The 12,612-nt window shown below is 39.9% G+C and overlaps 1 protein-coding gene across 1 annotated transcript in view; it reads right to left on the reverse strand.

Moving 5' to 3' along the window:
- Nucleotides 1-12,612, reverse strand: part of LY75 (lymphocyte antigen 75) — a 47,413-nt gene that overhangs the window by 13,263 nt on the left and 21,538 nt on the right. Inside the window, exons 16-24 of the mRNA XM_074145718.1 lie at nucleotides 12,117-12,240; nucleotides 11,210-11,245; nucleotides 10,758-10,933; nucleotides 9,622-9,686; nucleotides 8,326-8,402; nucleotides 7,052-7,188; nucleotides 5,904-6,009; nucleotides 3,812-3,972; nucleotides 2,235-2,396 (exon numbers count right to left, since the gene is read on the reverse strand). Of these exons, the coding sequence (XP_074001819.1) occupies nucleotides 2,235-2,396; nucleotides 3,812-3,972; nucleotides 5,904-6,009; nucleotides 7,052-7,188; nucleotides 8,326-8,402; nucleotides 9,622-9,686; nucleotides 10,758-10,933; nucleotides 11,210-11,245; nucleotides 12,117-12,240 (1,044 nt within the window). The remainder of the gene's footprint in view (nucleotides 1-2,234; nucleotides 2,397-3,811; nucleotides 3,973-5,903; nucleotides 6,010-7,051; nucleotides 7,189-8,325; nucleotides 8,403-9,621; nucleotides 9,687-10,757; nucleotides 10,934-11,209; nucleotides 11,246-12,116; nucleotides 12,241-12,612) is intronic.

Consider the following 12,612-nt stretch of genomic DNA (forward strand, 5'->3'; position numbering starts at 1 on the left):
CAACTTAGGTTCACATCTTTTTATATTTGCTATTTTTAACTAACTGGTAAATGTTAAGAATCCTATTTATTGAATTAAAAACATATTCTAGAACTTTAATTAAATCCAAGAATGGGAGAGAGTGACTGCTCTCTGCTGCAATATAGCAACAGCCAACCTTGACTCATTTATCTCTGCGGAGCCTGCGCATTTATGCTTATGCGAATCTAATGAGCCACAAAACTTGTCTATGCAGATCCTGCAGCATACAGCACAGTCCCAGAATTCCCTAATGCCATCCATGGCTATAGTGGGAATTGATTTTGCCTCCACATATGCTTAACTAATTGCCGAAAATCCACCTTGCATAGGGCTGGGTATAACTCACTATTTGTGCTCTGAGCACTGAGCGTTGTCACCGTGACCGGCATCACACTGAAGGCACACAGCTCAGCGATGCATAGCGACTACAGTTAATAAAAGACGCAAACATTCCCCTGGGTGGTAAATTAAAGCATGCAAACCTGGTAAGCCCAAAACTTTTATACATAACCAAAAATAAATTGGCTTTCCAAAAGGGAATAAATCCCTGACATTTAAAATATCTCATTTAAAATATTAAAAGGCTCTCTGGAGGGAGGGAAGGGGGGGAATTAAAAAGCACTCTATAAATAAGAGGATATAAATGGCTGATTGATAGGGTGACAGGGCCATTTTCCAAAACACAAGAAGACAGAAACATAATATTAATTTGATATTTATATGCAATTTACAGCTTTCAATAGATCAGAAAAGTGACAAGGCTGAAACAGATTGTTTGAAGTGGTTTGTGTTCTGCTGCCAAATGCTTTCACTTAGTAAAAACTACAAAAAAGAGCCATGGAACCAAGAGTGCCATCACACATCTCAGGGTACCAAACTGGAAACAAGGCAGTAAGCAAAATGTCCATTTCTGAAAGGAGTAATTGCGGATGACTAACATGTCAAGAAGTTCTGAAAATCACAATCATGCCAAGATTTCCAAGGAACCTGAATCATCTTTTTCCCTAGGATAAAGCCTTAGGCAACCTGGACTCTCTCACAGCTGTCCCAGCACCCTGCTGAGGTCCCTTCCAGCCTTAACTACCCTTAGGTCCCTAATGCAACCATCTTGTAACACCAGGACACATTCTCTAGAAATCCAAACCCCCTTCTCATTACACCTTCTAGACCTGTGGCTAGGAAGAAGTGCTTAGTATTTTAGTCAGCCCTGACTAACAATATATTGATCTACATAGATATATTGTCGACCTCCTATTAATAACAATACCCTTTTCAAATGTTAATGAATTTCATGAACGTTCATCTCTTCCATCCAGACTTCTAATCTAGACAGTCGGCATTTCTGAAGTATTTGGCACTGAAATAAAGACAACTTTCTGTGCTAAATGGAAGAGGAAATCTCTTTGACTATTCGAGAATGAAGAAGGTGGGCATATTCTTGGGTGCTTTGCACACCTGGGTTTTTTGTGGTTTTTTTTTTTTTTTTTAAAGATAGTACGTTAGTTACTTAAGATGATTATTTACATAGAGGAACATACTCAGAAGTGGATATGCTGAACATTAGCTCATAGCAGTAATTAAATGCATATAATAGCTATACACGTTTGATCCGATTCCAGTAATTGGTGTCGACCAACCCACATGGCTACATCAGAATATTATTTTTAGTTTGGATTAAGAAAACCCACTCACACCAACGGATCTGTATGAAGCTAGGGAAAGCTGCATCACTCCAAATTAGCACTCTCCATGTATGCCCTCAAGGTTTGCTCTAGGAAGACCTATTTCAACGTTAAGAGTACATGATACCTCATATTCTGGTAGTGCTAAAAACCACAGGATATGTTTAAGGAGGATACAAATATTGCAAGATTCCTTCCCAGGACTTCTCATTTCCACAGTTCTGAAGAGGAAAAAGGAGTCACTTGTTCCCCCTTTTGATGTACATCACCTCTATACCCACAGAACATTAAAGCCCCGTCTGCTGAAGTATGGTTCCATTGAAAACACACAGAGTCTCTCAGGAAAACAGATTCCCTCTGAACTGGGCTATGAAAAATTAAAGGGAAAATTCTGAATGGCTGATAAAATAGGTCCCAGATCATCTCTGCTTTTCCAAAATTTACCTGCTCAGTCTCTAGAAGAATCTTGTTCTTCAAGTGCAACAATTTTCATGCATAAGTTCTCCTGGTACACATATCTTAACTGCAAACTCTGGCTGTAATTTTTGACTCTTCAGACTTACCTATAGGCTTCTGGCATATACCCAAGAAGTGCCTGTCAGCACAAGCAGTGAAATTCCATGTTCCAACATACTGTGATTTGGGATCATTGAGGATTACACCACACTGATTGTTAAATTCTTCATCAAAAAGCTGAAAACCAGAAATATGCTTATCAGACTCAAATAATGCATAAACATACTTGTGTAGAGAAGGTGAAGTAGCATGAGGTTAGGAGAACCCGAGCTGTCTAAACTTGTTTAAGAAGTTTCAAAGGAGTGGTGCAACACAGCTTACCTATTTCATAAACACAATCAGGTGCCTGGACTCAAAAACAATTCATAAGTTAAATATAGGGGAGAATATAAAATGAATGGTTTAATGCTTAAAATAAATCTTGTTTGTAGGTGTGATTCAATTAAATTTATTATGCTTCACCTTGGGCAGAGCATGTATAATGGTTTACAGATGCATTCTTAGTGTAAATGAACCAAGTATTATTGATGACATCTTTTGATGACTGTTTTCAGGTAGCCTTTAAATTGCAAACAGAAGTTCCAGAAGAGTCACTACGCAGTTGTTTCAGCTTTTTTCCTTCACCCTTCAGTGTTTCATATCTCAGTTCAGAAGTTCTCAGCCAAATAAAGGTGAATAGAACTCCATTACTGTCAGTCACCTCGTTTGCCAATTAAAACCACTAACTGGGGGATGTAGGGTGCTGCACCTGGGGAGGAATAACCCCATGCACCAGTACAGGTTGGGGGCTGACCTGGTGGAGAGCAGCTCTGGGGAAAATAACCTGGGAGTCCTGGTGGACAGCAGGATGATCATGAACCAGCAATGTGCCCTTGTGGCCAAGAAGGCCAATGGAACCCTGGGGTGCATCAAGAAGAGTATGACCAGCAGGTCAAGGGAGGTTATCCTCCCCCACTGCCCTGGTGAGGCCACATCTGGAGCACTGTGTCCAGTTCTGGGCTCCCCAGTTCAAGAAGGACAGGGAACTGCTTGAGAGGGTACAGCAGAGGACCACAAAGATTATTAAGGGCCTGGAGCATCTCTCTTGCAAGGGAAGGCTGAGGGACTTGGGTCTTTTTAGTCTGGAGAAGAGAAGGCTGAGACGGGATCTGATCAAACACCTATAAATACTTAAAGGGTGGGTGTCAAGAGGATGGGGCCAGCCTTTTTTCAGTGGTGCCCACTGACATGACCAGAGGTAAGAGGCACAACCTTGAACATAAGAAGTTCCATCTAAAAATGAGGATGAACTTCTTTACTTTGAGGGTGGCAGAGCACTGGAACAGGCTGCCCAGAGAGGTGGTGGAGTCTCTGTCTCTGGAGACATTCAAAACCCGCCTGGACACGTTCCTGTGCAACCTGTTTTAGGTGGACCTGCTTTGGCAGGGGGGTTGGACTCGATAATCTCCAGAGGTCCCTTCCAACCCCATATCATTCTGTGATTCTGTGGTGTGGGCTGTTAATGTACTTTTGGGCTTTTTTTTTTTTCCATACAGTCAATATCCCAAATTTCATTGTTCAATAGTCAAGAAAAGTCAAGAGTCAGAACTTACATCCAGGGGAATTTTCCTTAATCTTCCTGTCAGGAGTGGGTGAAAGTTACTATACAACAATCTGCTGTCATCTATCCATTTGTTCTCCCTCGTGCTGAACAGAAACTGCAAACCAATCCAAATATCTTTGGGCATCCCAGGAAGCAAGGTCGTTATATAATCTGTTGAGCAGAATCGTAAACGTACATATTGTAGTTCAGACAACAGCAGTAAATATCTGAAAAAACACTTCACATAAATAAGATAAAGCAACCCCTATTTGTATTAACTCCATTTCCCCAGCCCTTTATGATTGCCAAACGCTTATCATCCCTTCCTTCCAAAAGATAACACCTTTCATGTTGATTTTATCTGAAAGGAGCAGACTACTGATATTTGTCCTCCAAATTCTCATCTGAGGAGCAGGTAGTGGATTTAACCTGTTCCTCTGAACACTTTGTATTCTTGCACTTCCATCCAAATTTCAGAAACTGCTTTTCCCTAGGTCTGCAAGATCTTCCTATTATCTCTGCAGGGAGACAATAAAGAGCTCCCTCCTGCCCTCTCTGAATTGATGGAGGAAGTCTTTATCTCCTATCTTCCCCTCCTACTGATTTATACCATAAATCAGAACCATTCCTTGGATCTGGCAGAGTTTGCCTACCCCACCATCAGAGAAAGCAGGACAGGACAGAGGAAATCAGGTTTAGTGGGAAAAAAATTCATTCAGGAAAACCTTAAATGAGACCCCTCTTGGTGAGCATTCTGGCATGAAAGAAAGAACCGGCTTCGGTAACCCCTCAGGCACCAAAGGCATTCAATGAGCTTGTCTAGATTAGGAAGACAAATTGAACCTCCGTAATTAGCTACTGCTGACATGTCTTAACTATTGGTCACATGCCAGACTAGTCTCAGCCTATATTCTGAGCTAGACAAAGGCACAAAATATTTACATGTCTGAGCTAGCCAGTCACCTAATGTCACTGGGAAGAGTAGAAGCAGCCTACAGAAAGAGACATGCTTCTTTAAGAGATCTGTGCCTTCTTTCCATATAGTTGGCCTCCACCACAGGGGGGAAAGAAAAACACAAAACAATTACAAACACTTCCATATGCACCAAACCAGACAGGAGATCCCACTGTGTAACCTTTCAGAATGGCTATGCCTTTGCAATCTTGAATGCATTGCAGGTTTCAGACATGTATATTCCTGTACAGTTACAACCCTATTCCTGCAGGCAACACTAGTGGCCCCCCTAGTCCACTTTCCATATTCCATTTGGCAAGAGATTATTTGCTTATAAAGAAAATACGCAATGTGCACACTGCAGAATTCAAATTACCTACTTCAGTTATACCTGCAGAGAACTGTTAGTTTTCCACAAGAATATAGGTGCAAATACAGCTGTCTGGTTCAGCAGGTTAGCACTGAACATTACTGGCAGCCAGCGTGAACACATTTCTTCCTCACTGCGTTTATCTCCATGACTCTAGTTTATATGACAGCTGAGAGGCAGGTCCCAAAGGTGGAAGAACTCTGCCTTGCAGTCTCCTCGCCTTCCATCCTCTATCAGTGTCCTGGAGAGCTTGCAGTTGCTCAGTTTAGACACGCTGCCATATTAACTGCTCAGAACGCTTAGACACAGAGGGTCCTGTGTGCTCCAGTGTGGGCACTGGGTTTGCCATCTCGTCCCCACAAACACCTGAGCTTGTCTTGGAAGCAGCTCTTAAGGTGCTTTTCACAGTGCAACACCTACAGTCTCAGTTATGTTTTAACTTGTAAAGCAAAACATGGGAATGCTTCGTTCAGTGGTGACCCTTCTATCTTCAACCCTTAATGCAAAGTTTTACAAATTTTTCTAACAGGTTACGAACCTACAGAGAAGCTGCTCTTCGAACTGGCTCAAATGTTTGCTGACTGCATTTCCATGATATGTTTCCAGTGATGCAAACAACAACAGACAACACATTTTTAATTGGTCTTGGATTTTCAGAACGCTCCCAGGATGCCTGTAGATAACTAAGTGATTTTTACGCTCATGTTCTTAAGCCGAACTACACTGAATTTGGAAGAGAAGGTGCATAATAAAAGTGCCCCCAGTTCACCATCATACCTTGCTCAGCTTGATTTGAGATAGATGGAAGAGAGCCTCCAAAAGTTACACACTTTTCATTAGCTGCATTAAATGTTAAATATTCGGGTTTCATCTTTAGAAAACACTGCAAAATAAACACAATTAAACCGATTTTCATCATACCATTGCTTTCTAAGAAATAACTAGTAAGAAAAGGTTCTTTAACCAACCCTAAAAACTCATTTCTCATTTCCTGAATAAAATATAATTATTTTTCTCAGAAAGCAAGGGAACTGATACCAGCTGCATTCATTTCTTATTAGATTCAACAGAAGAGCTAAATATAAAAAGATGAACAATCCCACTGAGTAACTCCTCATTCACTGAGGATTAGAGTTCAGTAATTTTTAATTGGCTACACAAGGATCATGTACTGTTTTAAGAATGAGAATTCATACACAAACTCTAGGGTCTGGGTTGGGTCGGGAATCTTCATTGTGAGGCGGTACCTTTCAGGAGAAACTCCATGGGAACTCGAAAGCTCTATTCTGCAGTGATGTGAAGTAAATTTGCAGACCTTGGCACAATGCAATGTGCAGATCTGATGCACAGTCCTTCTTATGTATAGAATAACGGTGGGCCAAATAACAGGAATCAGTCTCACTAAGACTTCAGATGACTGCCATAGTACTGAGATATAGTATAGTATGGCTGCTGACCTCTGTTGTTTCATTCCTAAAAACTGCTTCTAAGGCTTAAGTGTGTTAAGTCCTCAAGGCAACTTAGGGAGCCAAGCGGCTGCCAGCTTGCTGCCTGCATATGATTACTCAGCAAGAGAATCAAGATGCTTCTGCCACAGAAACCTCATCCTCTCCCTTTTTAATCCTCCTCTTCCTTCAGAGTCCAAGATTAGAGGATACAACCAACGTTCTTGGACCTAAACGTGTGGTGATGGGACAGCAAAAAACCTGAAAATTACTGCTTGGAAATTAAGAAACTATCAATGCTGAGTAAGGGACAGAGAAGACGGGGGAGATAATTTTAATCACTGCACATAGTTTTCAAAAGCCACCTCCCAGTCCACTCCTGAACACAGGGGCTACTTCCTCACCTCTTTCAGCAGGGCACTCCATCTTACTCGATTATGAAAAATAGGTAAGGATGTTTGCTCTGTGTTATCTCTGTACCTTGTTCCGGAACCGATGCCAATCTTTAGGGCAACCTCCTCTGACTGGCTGGTAACTGGGATCATGCTTCTCTAGTAAGGAGGCATTATTTTTTTCACAGATGAAGGGCAGTTTCACGTTACAGTTAACTGGGTAGTCTGCAGAAATATAAATTTTAAAAAACAGTTATGGTCATGTCTATCACACTCCAATTGCTATCTATACTTTATGACATGACATAGACCAGTCTGAAGGGAAGTCCTTTCCAGTGCAACCACAGTGAAGTACTATGAAATCTAAAGCACTAAAACTAACAGCAAAGCAAAAGACAAACATAAATGATTGGTATCAGACAGTAATACAACATTCCTAAAGATCCAGAGTCTGATTCCTTACTTCCAGTAGTAACACTTCATACAGGTAGAGGAAACTTCAAAACAGAAAAATCATGAAATAAGAAGATTCTGAATACGAGGACTAATCTCCTATTCTGGCATAAAGGGTGTGTGACCGAAAGGTCATTAAAGCCAAAAGGAATCCTTTAACATCCACATGGAGAGCATCTGGCCTGCACTGCTTTACAGGACTGCTACTGTAACTGGACTGGCTTCCTAGTCAAGAGCAATTTTTGGCTAATAGTGATGAAAACAGGTCAGCAGCATACAACAGAATGACATGCTTTAAAGCGGAAATTGTTAGTAGACAGGAGGATCTGATTGTTCTCCAAGGCTTATACATTTTCCTCAATACAAAACTATATTGAAAAATGGAAATGCGCAGCTTCAAGTACCACCAGGTGGCACTTCCATTACTTTGTGTACCTCTTCCAGTATGACTCTGCTACTTAATGAGATCTGCATCTCCAGATGGTTGGAATTTGCATCTCCTATGTGGTTGCAAGTATTCAGTCAAGCTCCTTTAACTAACACAACTCTAAGACTTCCATTTCCAGAGCTGAGAATATGTAGCATAAACACAAAAAGATAGCCACCAAAACTACATTTCACCTGATCAGTTTATGTCACAAAAAGAGTGACAATCAATCATAAAAAATTGTCATCTGAATTCAGGTTTGCCTCTGGTCATCAAGAAATATGATCATGGCTTCTACCATAAGGAAGAAATAAATGATTCAAAATTCAATCAGATTATAATCAAGAAGCTATTGACTCCTAATTCAATATGAATTTACGTTCAATATAAGAGTTTGGGTAGAACAGTAATTAAATTTTTGGTTGGTTTTTTTTCAATATAATAATGACAGAGAGCGGTGAAAAAAATAAAAACAACCTTACCTCTATACCAGTTCTTTCTAGAAACATACCAGCAATCCCTCAGGAATCGATCATGGAAGCGTGAAAATAACTGTAAACTGGACACAAACATTTCAGAGTCAATCTCCAATCCAATGTGATCTTCAAGTGGAAATTCTTGAGTGCAAACAAAAATGTGGGCTGGTAACTGTTTTTAGGAGATGCCCTACAACACTGGAAAGGACAGAGCGGGGAAAAACTAGACAAGGAACAAGTATGTGGTAGGTTCAGTGGTTATGTACCTTGCCCAAATTAACTGTGTTGGGGAGATGTGCAGAACAAGGGTAGGAGGTTATTCATCACCATGCTGCAATCGCTGGCACGTTGTCAAGTGAGGAGAATGGGCAATAGCCCCTGCTTTACTTTCAAAGTAGTACATTGATATAGTATTTTGGCAAGTGAAGAACTTTCCTTTTAAGAAGCCCATGATCCCTCACTGCAGCCATGAATGGCACGATGCAAGGTTTGCTGTGAGTCAGCTCAGCTCTACAGGGCTATACTACAAGCCCTCCAAGACTTTGGCACTACCTAACTGGAAGAGTGAGGTCTTAAACGAATTTCACATTCTCTGTCTCAGGTATTTCTCAGCTACCCTCAGACAGCGTTTTTTCAGAATTTTTTTTTTTCAGTTTCCCAATTATTAACAGAGCATAGGAACGAGCTTAAAAATCCAGTAAAAGCATTTTAAAAATCAATGAAATATATAAGCTATTAGGACCCTAGATTTCAGGGATCCACATGACAAGACTAAGATGTCAACAACCTGAAATCTATAGGCTCTGATAGACATCCAAGAAATGGATTATGAATTCAGTTATTATTAAGTTATTTTGAATTAGATTTTTGATGTCAATGCTTGCAGTGGGAATAGAACTCAGAATTTGGCAGCTAATTGAAATATTTCAACAATATTTTGAAACAGGCCCACTTTATAATTGTACACACATACCGTCTTAGTGACTATTTGCTTTGTCTGAGCACTACACAGTTCCACTCTCTCTGTTTTAGGTACTCCATGGTCGAAGTTTAGCATGGCAAGAATAGGTGCAGGTACATGTGTACAAAAGTGGAGAACAGTGGTCACTGAATAACGCCATATGGTTTTCTAGCTTAGTTCAAATTACTTACCTTACTTCTTTGGGATGATACAGAAGAAGTACCCTTTTACAAATTTGGGGATAAAATATTTTCCTTTGGAAACTATTCTAGTTAACTATATTCCTAAAAAGCCCATCAAAGAAAGCTTACAATGAAGCATCCCATAATTATTCTACGTACGGTGAATGATAGCTGTAGCCATAATCAATAAACTTCAGCCACCACTTCTGTTCGCTGTTTGATAACTGGAAATAAAGAACAAAAAACCCCAGCATTTTACAACCCATAGAGAAAGAGATCCAGACTCTACCAAGGATAAATCAGTGATAAAAATAATTTTGATTTAAAATGTTTCTAAAATGTGCAGGGATTACTATTCTTCAGCAATAGGAAAGGATACAGTTCGAGACTGACATGACAAGTAGACAGAGCCCTGCAGCTACTAGAAGAAAAAGCCCACATTTCCACACTGCTGGATAAAGGTACAGGAGATCTTGCAGCACTGCCTTAAGTGTGTGCTAAATACATCATTCCCACAAAATTCATGGCAGGAACTCTACCAGACAACAAGGACGTAGTTGCAAGCTGCCTAAAGCTGATGTTGTTCCTCCCTTCCTCAGAATAATGCTGTTCTTCCAGCAGATGGCCTAACAACAAATGCTTCAACAAAAGGCTAGACATTTAGCAGATCAAATCCTCCATTTCTCCTGCCTTGTAATTTCTCCTTCCAGGTAACTTCTTGTCAGGAGAAGTTTCACTAGGAGATCTCGCAAGCTGCTAATTTCAGGAAATATTTTTGTCTGGCAAGAAGTGGCACTGAAGAAAGGTAGTAACAGAGGTGCTGGAACTTGAAATGTTTTTGTAAGGTTCCTAAAATGAAAGTCCCTTCATGCTATGACCACCACAAACCCCTTTCAGCAAAGGCTATCAGACCATCATGCATGTCTAATTAAATTCTCTCATTGGGTGAAAAATTATGTGCTGTCCCGTGCATAAAATTAAGAACTGGCACAATTGTTAGTGAAGTATTTGCAGACAAGGGTGGTCCTGTTAAAACACTTTCTCTCCATTTGGAGGTGGGGTTTTTTTCCCCGTGTCGTTAAGGCTACCTTTGAATTTAAAAAAAATCTTTTACAAGACTGACAGGAAAATAATTCTCTTTCAATTCATCTTTTCCTTTTAAGTACAATTAAAAACTATTAAGGCCAACAGGAAAAGAAAGAAATTAAGGATTAACATTTTCTTATATTAGAAAAATTTGCAAGAAAATTTTCCTATAGTGGAAAGTATCTGTTAGACAGATTGCCCCTTCTTACCTTTTCTATTTGAGATAGTATTGTCCTGAGTTTTGGGTAAGAATCCACAGAGGCTAAATCACTATCATTTTTTTGACAGTAGAAAATAGCTTCCTGGAAGCTCAGGTTTTTATCTGGTACAAACCACAGCTCAGCTCCATCAACAACAAGTGGGGCTCCATGAATTCCAATTTCATCTATGCAGAAGAAATATCACACACATAAGAAATAAATTCTGAAGAACTCATCCTTTCTTTTTCTGAATGTAATGAGAAATTTCAGTTTGACACTGGGAAGAGCCAACACTCCTTCTTGCATTCTGAGCTCTCTCAGGATCAAATTCTATCAGTCATGACCTTTGCTGGTATTAAACAGGTATTACAGTAGTAATATAACAAAATTCCTAAGGAAAGATATAGAGTATTAACAACTATATACACACAGTAGAAGAATATGCAAGAAGTCCATTTTACCTGGTATGTACCACTCGGGTGTCTTTGGAGTGCTACCTGCCCAGAAGAAAAAAAGGAATAGTCACTTCAGGTTCACCTTTGAACCAGACTGTGGTCACCAATAATGGGAACAATGGATTATACTCATGCTTCTCAGTATGCACCATGGAAAAAAAAAAAGGAGAAGGAAATCATACACAGTTTTAATAGTTTAAAATAAGCTGACGTAGAACTAATGGGGTTTTTGAATACCTCAGTCTTAAACAACCAGGGCTTTTTTCTCCCAAGCAGAATACAAGCCTCAAAGTAGTATATCTACCCATGTCTCCCCACAACAAAAAGTTTCAGCCCCTGAAATGCCTTTTAACGAACAACCAGAACATAAAAGCCTATTGGATTATAACACTTTCATACTGCATGGAAAAACCTGGATCTTTGCAGCTATGCCATGACGTTCTTTTGTACTCCCGCCTCTGTCTCACTGCAATGAGGAGCTAGTACACTGTTCTTACCAGAAGGCAACTAATTCACCCAAGGTTGAAGCAAACTGTACAGCCAAGAAGTCTGAGGTCACTTAGTTATAAACATCACTACGAAAGATTAAGCCAAGTCCACGAATGCTGCAACTCGGTGGCTTTTACCACCTCTCCTAGTAAGAAGCCACTTCTCGCTTCATTGGACAAGAAACACTATGACAGCAGTGATACTGCATCCTCCTCGTGGTCTGATATATCTTTGAATATTCTAAGGGTATGTCTGTTTGTATGTGACATAGGTGAGAGATCTCACGTACTGACCTTTTAACAGTTCAGAAAGGAAATGATAAAACATTGTTTGCAAAGTTTCTGTTAGTAGGCAATAACAACAACTCAGTGGTAATAAAAAATACACTATTTTATAGGAATAAACAGATGTAACTGCAGTTTACCTTTTGTTATCTGACAGACCCATTCAAGTTTAGCTTCACAATCAAAAGGCTTGAAGTAGAATTCCAGGTCCCTGCCTTCATGGAAATAAAATCTCCAAAATGATCTCCGTGAAAACTGAGAGGTCTGTATAAAAGTAGAAACAGAGAACTGAGTTAGTGTGGCACAAGCCTCTGAAACGAAACTGTATTTAAAAGGTACTTTGGCAAAGTCAGTATATTTTACTGTGGTTTTAGTCCCACAAGTTATTTTGCAGAAAATGAGCAGATACAACTGTAATTCTTCAACTATAATTCTCCACGACAGCCAAGTTTGTGAAGCAATAACGTAAAGGACTTAAGGTCAGTCTACATACAAAAGTTTCTTCTTGCAACGCTTCTTTGCATTTTTGTAGTGCACAGCACCTCATCAATACTTATTATTGAATTATCTGTTGCAACTTGCTGCCCTGAAATTATTTCTGCTTAAAGGAAGCAACCATCAAAACTAGCACAGAAA

Source organism: Numenius arquata, chromosome 3, assembly GCF_964106895.1.
Source record: "Numenius arquata chromosome 3, bNumArq3.hap1.1, whole genome shotgun sequence".
NCBI lineage: Eukaryota > Metazoa > Chordata > Aves > Charadriiformes > Scolopacidae > Numenius > Numenius arquata.